Source organism: Phoenix dactylifera, chromosome 8 (genome assembly GCF_009389715.1).
Source record: "Phoenix dactylifera cultivar Barhee BC4 chromosome 8, palm_55x_up_171113_PBpolish2nd_filt_p, whole genome shotgun sequence".
Taxonomy (NCBI): Eukaryota; Viridiplantae; Streptophyta; class Magnoliopsida; order Arecales; family Arecaceae; genus Phoenix; species Phoenix dactylifera.
In genome coordinates this window covers 6,472,312-6,483,576 of record NC_052399.1, presented here as the reverse complement: position 1 = coordinate 6,483,576, position 11,265 = coordinate 6,472,312, and the positions used below count along the sequence as shown (strand labels likewise).

The window sequence follows — 11,265 nt, the reverse complement described above, 5'->3', positions numbered from 1 at the left end:
ATGGCCGAAGCTGGGGGGACGCCGGCGCTGGGGAAGGGGGGAGCACAGAGGAAGCCATCTAGTGGGATTGCGGCCAAGCGTCCGTCGTGGGCTGATGTGACGAAAGGCGTTCCGAGGCCTCCGGTATGGACCTGCCACCGGACCCCTTCACGTGAGCTGGAGGAGCTGCAGAACCGGTTCCCGGAGGTCGTCGAGGTGCCGGAAGAAGAGTTGGAGGAGGTGCGGTCTGAATGGAGGAGTACCACTGTACTCGTGAGGAGCCTGGGTAGGAGCATACCGGCCGATTGGGTGGTGAAGGAGATACGGCGAGCCGGGAAGCTGGATTATGACGCCGAGTGCTTCACCCTGTCGGAGGGGGTCATTGCCATCAGGTTCGCCAACGAGAACGACCGGGAAGCCGCGATGCGAAATGGTCCGTGGATGGTGGCGGGACAGGTGCTCGCCATGGACCGGTGGCGGCCCAGCTTTGTTCCGAAGCCCGGGTGTTTCGGGCGGGTGGTTGTCTGGTTACGGCTCCCCAGTCTGCCGATGGATTTCTGGAAGAAGGAAGCGATCTTCAGGGTGGCGGCGAGGGCCGGTACCCCCTTGGCGCTGGATGGCTTCACAGAGCAGAGGCGGAGGTATGGCTTCGCCAGGGTGAAGGTGGAACTCGACGCCTCTGCTCCGCTTGTGCCCGGAACATGGGTGCGGGGGAGCTCGGCGGATGGAGGGGCCCCTTTCTGGCAGGGTTTTGTTTATGAAAACCTGCCAGTGCCGTGCGCTAAATGTGGACGAGTAGGCCATTCGGCGGTGGGATGTGTGTTTGTGCCTCCGGCGGAGGGGAGGTTGAATCCGGAGGAGATAAGTGGTGGGTCTGAGGAGGTCCGTGATGGGATTGACGCCTCGGAGACGCCTAAGCAAGCGGAGACAGGGAGGGAACGACCCCGGGAGGCAGGGGCCTTTGGTCCATGGTTGGTGACGAATCGGATTGGGCCAACCCCGCCGGCGTTCCGAAAGAAGGAGTCCCCGCGTCCTGATGCTGGGAAGACGGCGGGGCCAGCGGCGTCCGGGGCCAGTCCGAGCCGGCCGGGGGATGGGCCGGCCTCTCCGATCGACCTTGAAGGGTGGCAGAAGCCATCCAAGGTGGCTCGTCGGAGGACGCCGGAGAAAGACGTGTCGGAGGCGGGTGCGAGCCGGCCGATGGGTGGACCAAGTCAACCTGGTGCGGGTTCCGGGTCGGATGCTGAGTTGACTCAGGACTCGGGCCGGGTGGCTCCGTGTGTGGGCCGGCTTGAAGAGCGGCCCAACGCCAGTGGGGGCCTTCGACTGGGGGGCCCGACTCAGAGTCCGATGAAGCGCTTTAGAAGCCCGCCCAGGAGAGCTGTGGGCGCTGGCCTGTCTACGGGCGACTCGACGACCTCGGGTGAGGGGAAGACTCCTGTCCAGGTGAAGGGCCGGAGGCCGGCGGTGTTCTTCCGGCAGAGGAGTCGGAGCTCACCTCCGCCCCTTGCGCCTGTTGGTGAACGACCTCCCCGGGTGGACCAGCAACCGGCGGGCGGTGACGTGCGGCTGGAGCCGGCCGCGAGCACAGGTGGCCGTCTGGCGCGTTCGTTGTCGCTGGCGGCGGACCTGACGGAGCTTGGCCGGACGGCGTCGCAGACGATGGCTTCGGGGGAGTTGCTGACGGTGTCGACCGATGTTGTTAGTGGTACTGAGAGTGGCTCGGATGGGCAGGTGACATCGGCTTTGAAGGGGAACAGTCCGTGCCAAATGGCACGGGTGTACAGTGAACCAGAAGCTTCAAAGGTGAAGGGGGAAATAGTGGCCTCTGATGCTGGGGAGCTGGCTCTAAAAAGCGGCGGAGGGAAGGACCTCTCTGAATGTGTAGGGAAGGGGGGGGAGACTGGCACAATTGGCACGGGGTCGGTGGACGGTTTGTGCCATATGGCACAGGGCAACAGTCAGCATCCTCAAATTCTAGCTCAGCTTATGGCTTCGGCAAAGGGGATGCGAAGTGACTCACTAGGAGGTGTAGAGTGCATGGATGAGGATGCAGGGGGTAGCCACAGCTCCGGTGTTGGGAGTTGTGCGGGACCATTGGGTGCTTTATGAAGATCCTACTATGGAACTGCCGGGGGGCGGGGAAACCCTCCTTTGCTCCGGCTTTTCGTCGGTTGGTGCAACAGCACAACCCGGATATTTGTGTGCTATTAGAGTCTCGGCTTTGTGGCAGTAGTTTGCAGAAGGTGAGAAGGGTGATCCCGCGAGCGTGGGGCTTCTATGCTGTGGATTCTCAAGGATTGTCGGGAGGTATCATCGTCACATGGGATTTGGGTCGATGTACATTGGGGTGTTTTAATATTTGCTCTCAAGAGGTGATCTTGGTGATCTCAGAGGGTAACAGGCGTCCTTGGGTTCTCTCAGCAGTTTATGCCAGTACTGATTATAGGGTCAGGAGGACACTATGGGAGGAGGCTACGCGACTGATAAGTCATGGTCACCCTATGTTGGTAGCAGGAGATTTCAATTGTATTATGGATGCTTCGGAAAAGTTGGGGGGGAACCCTTTTACTCTCAACAGGAAGATCAAGGAGTTCCAGAATTTTCTTAATGCCAATGGTTTGATTGACTTGGGCTTCTCAGGGCCTAGGTATACATGGTGTAACAATCAGCAGGGGCGGGCCCGAGTATGGGAGAGATTGGACAGAGCCTGTGCTACAGCCGGGTGGGTTCAGTGCTTTCCGGACCATCATGTCAGACATCTGCCGAGGATTGCCTCGGATCATCATCCATTGCTGGTGAGTACTGAGATATACACCCCAGTTCGCCCCCCTTTCAGATTTGAGAAGTTCTGGCTTAGCTATCCACGTTCTTGGGAGATGGTGAGGGAGGCGTGGTGTTCCCCGGTTAGGGGCGATGCTATGTATCGGGTATCCCGAAGGTTGGAGTTGACTAGGCGGAGGTTGAGAAGGTGGAATCGGGAGGAAGTGGGGAACATCTTTAGGAGGGCAGAGGAAGAAGAGGAGGCCATTTCCAGACTTCAGGTTCAGGAGGCACAGATGGGAGGATTATCGGAGGTTCTGATGGGGGAGCTTAGATCTCACTTGGCATTGCATGACTCCCTTCTCAGACAGCAGGATACACTATGGAGACAGAAGTCCAGGGTACAGTGGATTTTGGAGGGGGACCGAAATACAAAGTTCTTTCACCAGTCTACGGTGATTAGGAGGAACCAGAACAGGATCAGATCTATCAGGGGTGAGGACGGCCAGGTATCAGATGACCCGGTGGTTATCCGGAGGATTGTTGAGTGCTTCTTCAGAGCGAGGTGGACGGAGCAGAGGGGAGAGGGGGGCCGAGTGGAGCCGCCGGTGCCGGGAGTGAGGGTGTCGGGGGAGGAGGCTGCTGAGCTGACTAGGCCGGTCTCGGTGGAGGAGATTCGGGGGGCGGTTTGGTCTCTTGAGGGGGACAAGGCGCCAGGGCCGGATGGCTTTCCACCGCTCTTCTTTCGGAGGTACTGGAGGATAGTGGGACAGGATGTGACGGCGGCCATACAGCAGTTTTTTACTTCAGCAGTGATGTCCTCGGATTGGCAGCGGACTTTCATTACCCTGATACCAAAACGGCAGGATGCCTCTGAGCCGGGTCACTTTCGACCGATTAGCCTCTGTACCACTTTGTACAAGGCTACGGCGAAGATTCTTGCCGTCAGGTTGCGGGATGTTCTGCCGAGTTTGATCAGTCCGGAGCAGGGTGCTTTCATAGGTGGTCGGAGTATATCCGACAATGTGATGATAGCCCAGGAGTTCATGTTTGATTTGGAGAGGGCTCCGATGAGGAGGAGCTTGATGGGAGTCAAGCTAGATATGGAGCGGGCCTATGATAGGATGCGATGGGAGTTTCTATATCAGTCTCTGCTGGGGTTTGGTTTTCCTGGGGTGTGGATTCAGTGGATCATGGGTTGTGTCAGGACTCCTTCTTTTGCCATCTTGGTGAATGGCACGCCTTCTAGCTATTTTGTGTCTACGGGAGGGCTACGACAGGGGTGTCCCTTATCCCCTTATCTGTTTATTCTATGTGCGGATGCGCTATCCAGAGCTCTGCATCAGGTTGTGCTCGCCCAGGAGCTGGAGATTTACAGGCCCGCGCTGGATGCCCCATCGATCTCACATTTGCTCTTTGCGGATGATTGTTTGCTGCTAGCCCGTGCGACTTGCCGAGATGCTCTGGTTCTTACTAGAGTCCTTCAGGACTATTGTGCTATGTCTGGTCAGAGGGTCAACTTTTCGAAATCTGCTGTGTGCTTTAGCCCGTCGACCAGACAGGAGATGAGACATTCTATTAGGGAGATCTTGGGGATAGGTGAGCAGGATGGCACGATGAGATACTTGGGGGTCCCGCTCTCTGGCCGGCGCTTGCGTGGGAGTGACTGTTCCTATCTGGAGACCAGCATTAGGCAGAGGATGAAGGGTTGGCAGATGCGCTCTCTATCTATGATGGGGAGGATTACCCTGGTTAGGTCAGTTCTCTCCTCGATCCCTGTTTATTTACTTTCCCATTCTATTATTCCAGTGTCGACCTTGAGGAATATTGAGCAGCTGGTTAGGAACTTTATTTGGGGTAGGCAAGGTGGTAGAGGTGGTATTCATTTGCTGGCATGGGAGGTGGTGTGCCAGCCTACCAGATGTGGTGGTCTAGGGGTGCAGTCCCTGTTGGTGCGGAGGGAGGCTCTAGCGGCACGCCATGTAGCTAGATTTGTTATGGAGCCCGATAGTTTGTGGTCCTCACTGATGAGGGCCAAGTATGGCGTTCTGGTGCCCGGAGTGCGAGCGGCCCGTTCTCACTCCCCGGTGTGGAGGGAGATGTGTGCCAGAGCTAGGGTGGTCCTTTCGGAGATTAGATGGGCGATTGGTGATGGATGCTCCATTGATATATTGGAGGACTGTTGGGTGACTGCAGTGCCGATCAGCTGCATGCCGACCATGGTGGACACGGTGCGATTAGCAGGCCGGAGGGTTAGCGACCTGTTGGACTCAGAGGAGGGCAGGTGGAGGGAGGGATTGATCCGAGAGGCATTTGGGGCTCAGTTGGCTGAGACGATTTTGGGCCTCCCGGTGCCAGTTCAGGGGGAGACCGACAGGTTGGTCTGGGCGCCGTCGGGCCGATCACAGGTGCGAGCCAGGGACCTTCAGGCTTTGTTCAGGGGGGAGCCAGCGAGAGTGATTGAGGGAGGTTGGATCTGGCGGATGAGGATTCACCCGAGGGTTGCGTTGTTTTTATGGAAGGTGGCTTGGGGCTGCCTCCCTACCAGGAGTATACTAGTCAGGCGGGGTGTTCGGGTTCCTCAGGAGTGCGAGGTGTGTTCGGATACAGAGGAGACTATTCGACATGTTCTACTACACTACCATAGGGCTAGGGAGATTTGGAGGCGCTCTCCTGTTCCTATTCATCACTCGGTAGAGACGGCACAGGATTTGTTGCACTTGCTGCGAGCCTCGGTACGGAGCCCTATGTTCGCAGAGGCAGGGATACTTAGAGCGTATCTGGCCTACCATATTTGGTTGGACCGGAACGCTCGTCTGTTTGAGGGTAGGAGGCTCTCGGCGATGATGGTGGTGGAGAGAGCGGTGCTTCAGGCGGAGGAGGTCCTCTCCTGCATGGCCTCGTCTTCACTTGGGCCAACTAGGGACATCTGGGGTATCCGTAGTGCTGTTTCAGCGCCGAGTTTTGCGGTGGTTTCTTGGGTACCCCCACCCCCTGGTTATCTCAAAGTGAATTTCGATGGCAGTGTGGCGAGGAATGGGAGGTCAGGAGGAGTCGGTTTTGTTATCAGAGACCACCATGGGAGGTTGATTGCGGCGGGTGGCCGGGGCTCGACAGGGCTCTCGGTTGTGGGAGCAGAGCTATGGGCAGCATGGGCCGGTGTTTCCTACGTGAGGCGGGTGCTCGGGGCCGGGCGGGTGTTTCTTGAGGGGGACTCTTCTATTATTATAGATTGGATCCGGGGGGCGGATAGATATGGAGATGGCCACCCACTTATTCGGGAGACCCGCAGGCTGGCTATGGCGATGGAGGAGTTTCAGGCAGTACATGTTTTCCGGGAGGCGAACAGGGCAGCAGACTGGGTCGCCTCCTATGCTGCACGGCATTCTGGGGAGTTATGTTGGTCATCCACGGCAGAACTCCCGCCTGATCTGTATCTTTTGCTTTTTTCTGATTTGGCAGGATGTACTCAAGTTAGAGCTATATGAATTGCCGTTTTAACCAAAAAAAAAAAAAAAAAAATTGAACCTAAAATCTGCACCCTTTTGAGTTTATGAATCATAATTTATGAATAAATAGCATATGGGCGGCTGCACGCTCCTAATATTATCAGAAACTGATTGGCTACCGTATAGAGCGGGTTCAGGGTAGTCATGAAGCCCTTTTGGCCGTCCGGTAACGCGGATCATTGCGGACCCATGAGAGTCAGATTTTAGGACTCCTTTCCAGGGCGGTGCTACAGAGCATTTCCCAAGAGGACCACCGACCCCACACGCGTGCGCACAAATACGCCCTTCCTTTGAAATGGTCCAACTCGCACTCGCACGTGCAGTCGCTGTATTTTTTCCCTCTCGCCGATTCCTTTTCCTCGTGGATTGTGTGACGTACATTCCCTCCAGCTTAGGCGTTAAGATAAGAACTGGGGCAAACAAACAGAGGCGCGGGCGATGTGACGCGCAAAGGCCGGCCCACCACCCCCCGGGGCCAGGTGGGCCTCCTTTTTCACCGCCCTCCCCGCTGGGCCCGTCCGAATCCCAAGCCGAGATGTCGCGGCCCAATCCCCCGGCAACGCGTGGGAGGCCGCACCAATGGAGACGCGCGCTCTCCCTCTGGCTTTCGAAAGGCTTGCGTCGCTGGGCTGGTAAAAAAGAGATAAATTATATAGCGAGAGACCCATCACCGCACGCCTGGCTAAAAGGGGGAAACAGCGACCCAGGCTTTTCGTATTCCGAATTCCTAATTTCTAGCGACTTGTTTTGAGGTGAGAAGGGGATTGGACGAGGGCTCGCTCCCTCGCTCACTCTGGGGGGCAAAGGGTAAAGCAGCGGAGGATGGGATGCTCGTTGTGGATCGTAGGGTGGGGATTGGTCCACGAGGGCGGAGATTCCGCGGGTGTCGTCATAAAGGCGCGACCGGGACGCCTTTGTCCGTCTCTCACGACGCGTGGATCGCCCTGGCTCGCGTAGAATGCCGGAGCGCATTACCAACCAATGCTCCAGCAACTAACATCACACACTCTCGCAGCCTAATCACATAGCTCTCGCGTTTATTCCTGCTGCTATTCTTCTACGTGTTTGCTTCCTTTCTAAAGTTCCAAAAGATGGTATATTGTTCTCCAGTGTGGTGCGTGTGGGCTGGCACGCAGGAAGGGGGGAAGCCAAAGGCTAGCTGCAGGGAAATATTTGGGATGGAAATAGCACGGAAAGATAGATAGATAAAGAAACTGGACTAGATAAACGAGAACAGGCCGATTAATTTGAACAAGCGGAGAGAGAATGAGGAAGGGTGCGAGTCGGGACACGGGATATTGGGCTGGCTGGCGTCAGAAGTCGGTATCAATAGCTAAAGAATTCGAGAAAGAGGGCCAAGAATATGTATCGGGAAAGGGGGCTGCTGTCACCAATTCACTGCTAGAGAGACACTATTGGAGGAATTAAGCAAAGCTAAGCTAACTATAAGAAAAGCAACAGCAACTAGGGAATAATTAAGCAAAGGATGCAAGTAGAGCTGAGCGAGTGATGTGGAGAGCGTGTCCTTGACAGTAAGATTAAATCGACAATATAAAGCTGGAAAGTAAAAGATGGTGCGATCGTGGTGTGGTGGTGGAGGCCCCGGACGGCTAAAAGGTTCTCCCAGCGAGTAAGTGAGAGGGGAGAAGGCCTTTTCCGCACCTACAAATACCACCGCGCCCTCGGTCGTTTCTTATCGGCCGGCCTCTACCGGGAACCCGGAGCCAGACCTCGAGGAGAACGAGAGCGAGAGAGTGGAGGAGAGGAACTGTTGTTGGTCTCGGCCCTTCATCTCTTTCTCCTTCCATCGATCGACTACCAACCAACCAACCAACCAAGTGCTTCTTGGACTCTGGATGCTGCTATCCTTGTTTGAGGTAATTAAACACTTATCGCTATTCCACATCCACCCACTGGTCTATCCTTCTTACGACTAGTACTAGACTACCTAACCCCTTCCTAATTTCCTACTACTATATTATTAGCTTTGAGACTCGACTACTCTCCTATCTTTTTGACTTGAAGAGTCCCCTGAGATCTCTTGGCATGACATCCTCCTTTTTAATTCCTTTCTTCCAGTGATCCATAATACCGTTCCAGCTCCTAACTTTGCGGGAGTCTCTCTCGGCCCAAAGATGTCGGTGGCCGTGTGCAGAAGCTCCTTCTCGCCCTTCGAGTCCATTCTCGCGCCTAACATAGCAAGAGAGCCCCTGCCAATCTCGCCTATAAATTGGCAGCCGCCGGCTGAGCAAGACAAGCCTAGCGAACCCCCGGTGGAGGCCGAGAAGGACGACGACCGGCCCGGGCAATTCGACATATGGAGCTCGATCCAATCCCAGAAGCCTAAGGAGGCCGCCACCGCCGGTCCCCCGGCCCCTTATGTCCATCCTCTGGTGCGGCGCTCATCGAGCCTGATGAGCCAAAAGAGCCTCGAGATCTGCACCGAGAGCCTCGGGTCCGAGACGGGCTCCGCAGACTTCTCCTCGTTGCTCGACGACCTCGGCTGCTTCTCTTCCAAGATTGAAGCGGAAGAGGAAGAGCACAACCAACCTCCAATCCACGAGACGCCAGTAGCAGACGAAGCAGAAGGGCCACGCTTCACAGTCGCCAAGGCGGTAGAAGAGCGGCGAGTGCAGAGTGGCAGGAAGGAGCTGGTTTCAGTGAATTACCACTGCTCTATTAGCAGGAGGTCGCCGCCCCGATCGTTTCCTCCACCGCTCTCTTCCATCTCGCGGCGCGACGGGCCCTGCATCCACATGAGGCCGCACCGCAGCGACGGCCGGCTCGTCGTCCAGGCCGTGCCCGTCCCCTCCCAGAATTACCTCCACGCACAGCGCCAGGACGGCCGCCTGCTCCTTTCCTTCATTGATGCCACCTTCAATGACCCTGATGACATCGAGATCGACATCCCAGAGGTAACACAGCAAGAAGAAGATGTTATGGTAAGTCTGGCAAAAGAAGAAGAGGAGGAGGAGGAGGAGGAAACAACAGCAATGGCACAGGAAGAAGAGGGAGATTTGGAAGAAGAAAAGAATCGTGATGAAGGGGAGGAGGAGGAAGAGGAGGAGGAGGAGGAGGAGGAGGAGGAGGAGGTAGAGGAAGAAGTGGAAGTGGTGGATAGAGGGACAGTTGTAGAGGTGAAGGTCAGCACACAGCCCCAGCAACAGAGCGGGTCGATGAAGATGCAGCGGTCGTCGTCCTTCGTGATCAACAAATTCGTGGGCGCCGGCGAGACCCGGTGGGCCGAGAAGATGGCAGAATGCAAGCCTACAGCACCCGACAAGCAACAAATCCAGCAACACCACCACAATCCCAGCACCGCACCAGCGGCACCCGCCCGCCGGGCGCCGCCAACGACAACCACGGCGGCTGCGGCTGCGGCTGCCGCCTCGACCTTCAGCACATCATCGGAGGGCTACTACAGCAACCACTACTACTCGTTCCACGAGAGGGGGCCGCAGGTCGGCGGCGGGCAGTACGCGTCGCCGGACGACCACAAGCTGCTGTTCACGTCGAAGCGGCGGAACCGGGGGGAGCTCCTGCACCACATGAGGAGGTGCAGCCAGCTGCGGAGGCCGCTCTTCATTTTGGAGCCCTGTTGCATTGCCACCACCTCCTGAGTTCCCGCTTTTCACCCATCCATCCATCCATCCAACCTTCCTATTAATTGCCGCCCAACCCTTCTTATTATCATATTATCCACTAAATTAATTGTTATTAAGATGGTCACAGCGATTGGTGGCACCCAGAATAACAGTGTATGCAAAGCCTCATTCTCTGCAGAGTGAGGGCTTTCTATGATCCATTGCAATCTGCGTGCTGTTTTCAATTACCATTGTCGACCCTTTTCTGTTTCGTGATTACCTCATTAATAGACCATTTCAGATGATGAGTCTTGTTGCTAATTAATCGATTAGCTGTTATTTGTTCATCATCTTCTCTCTACTGAAACATTTCGGAGAAGGGATTACAGTGTTTCAGGGCGCTAATTCCTTGCTTGCTTATGTGCTATATCACAACACCGGCAGAAATGCCACGTAAAAGCTGGTCAGCTAGTTGTGCTTTGGTGGACTTTTAGTAGGTGGCCGGAAAAAAAAAAAAATGTTTGTCTTCCCTCGTAAGTGTGCTAATAGAAGAATAATGTGGCCGACATGACATGGGAGGTAATATATTAAACAGATCTATTAATTGCGAGAGATTTTACTATTAATTTGATGGGAGTAGGTCAATGCATTAGTCTAAGGTGGGGACAGCCTGCCCCGACCGTACAAACAATATAAAATTAACGAGGCCAGATCGGCCGGGTCGGCCGGCATAAGATCTAAGCCGGATTACATCAACATTTTAGCCTAAGTATTGGGGTGTGGTTGGATTAATTACTTGATCCAAAATTTAGAAACACCGGGGGTTAATTATGTTCCTCCCTAATTTTGTCCAACCTGCCTATGATATGTGCCTGCCAAAACTTTATGAGCGGTTTATTAAGTAGCTAAACAGACGTAATGTATCAGCAATCCAAGTCTCCAATAAATTGTGGAGACTTGCCTTTTTAGCCCCTTTTTGCTCTTATCTAGCTGCATTTAGACCTTAATAAAGGCATAATCATTCTTTGGCGGCACACACTGGAAAAAAAAAATCTACCCATGATGAGAGAGACCAATTATTCAAAGTAGAGAAATATATTTAAAAGTTTAATCAAATGTAATCATAAAAATAACTTGCAGGGAAAGTTTTAGTGAATATTTAAAGTATGGTCGCAGTAGATTGTTTAAATCAGATCAAGTTAGCTTGGTATGGTTGAGAACTAGGATGTTGTTGTATTCCAAATAATTCTTAAATCAGAATTTGATTAGGCTAATTCTAGAGCCAGCCTAATGGCTCTAGAATAGTTTTGATCAAGTTTTAATTATGTTATAAGATTTGGCGATTGAATTAACCAAATTGACATCATCAATACAATAGCTAACCGATGCAAATTATTGATAATGTTGATCACAAAATCTTAGAACTAGAA

General features: G+C 54.3%; 2 protein-coding genes across 2 annotated transcripts; both read left to right on the top strand.

Annotated features, from left to right (window-relative positions):
* LOC120111476 (dapper homolog 3-like) lies at positions 1-2,091 on the top strand. The gene has a single exon (XM_039128531.1). It carries the CDS (start codon positions 1-3, stop codon positions 2,089-2,091), a length of 2,091 nt encoding a protein of 696 aa, XP_038984459.1.
* Positions 2,092-7,512: 5,421 nt separating this feature from the next.
* Positions 7,513-10,160, top strand: LOC103715258 (protein FAF-like, chloroplastic). The gene is made up of 2 exons (XM_039128819.1): positions 7,513-8,128; positions 8,331-10,160. Exon 2 carries the CDS (start codon positions 8,387-8,389, stop codon positions 9,869-9,871), a length of 1,485 nt encoding a protein of 494 aa, XP_038984747.1. The 5' UTR covers positions 7,513-8,128; positions 8,331-8,386; the 3' UTR covers positions 9,872-10,160.
* Positions 10,161-11,265: the final 1,105 nt, after the last annotated feature.

Bases quoted from the DNA above. Each gene is read 5' to 3' on its own strand.
- LOC120111476 (XM_039128531.1), top strand. From the start codon at position 1: ATGGCCGAAGCTGGGGGGACGCCGGCGCTGGGGAAGGGGGGAGCACAG.
- LOC103715258 (XM_039128819.1), top strand. From the start codon at position 8,387: ATGTCGGTGGCCGTGTGCAGAAGCTCCTTCTCGCCCTTCGAGTCCATT.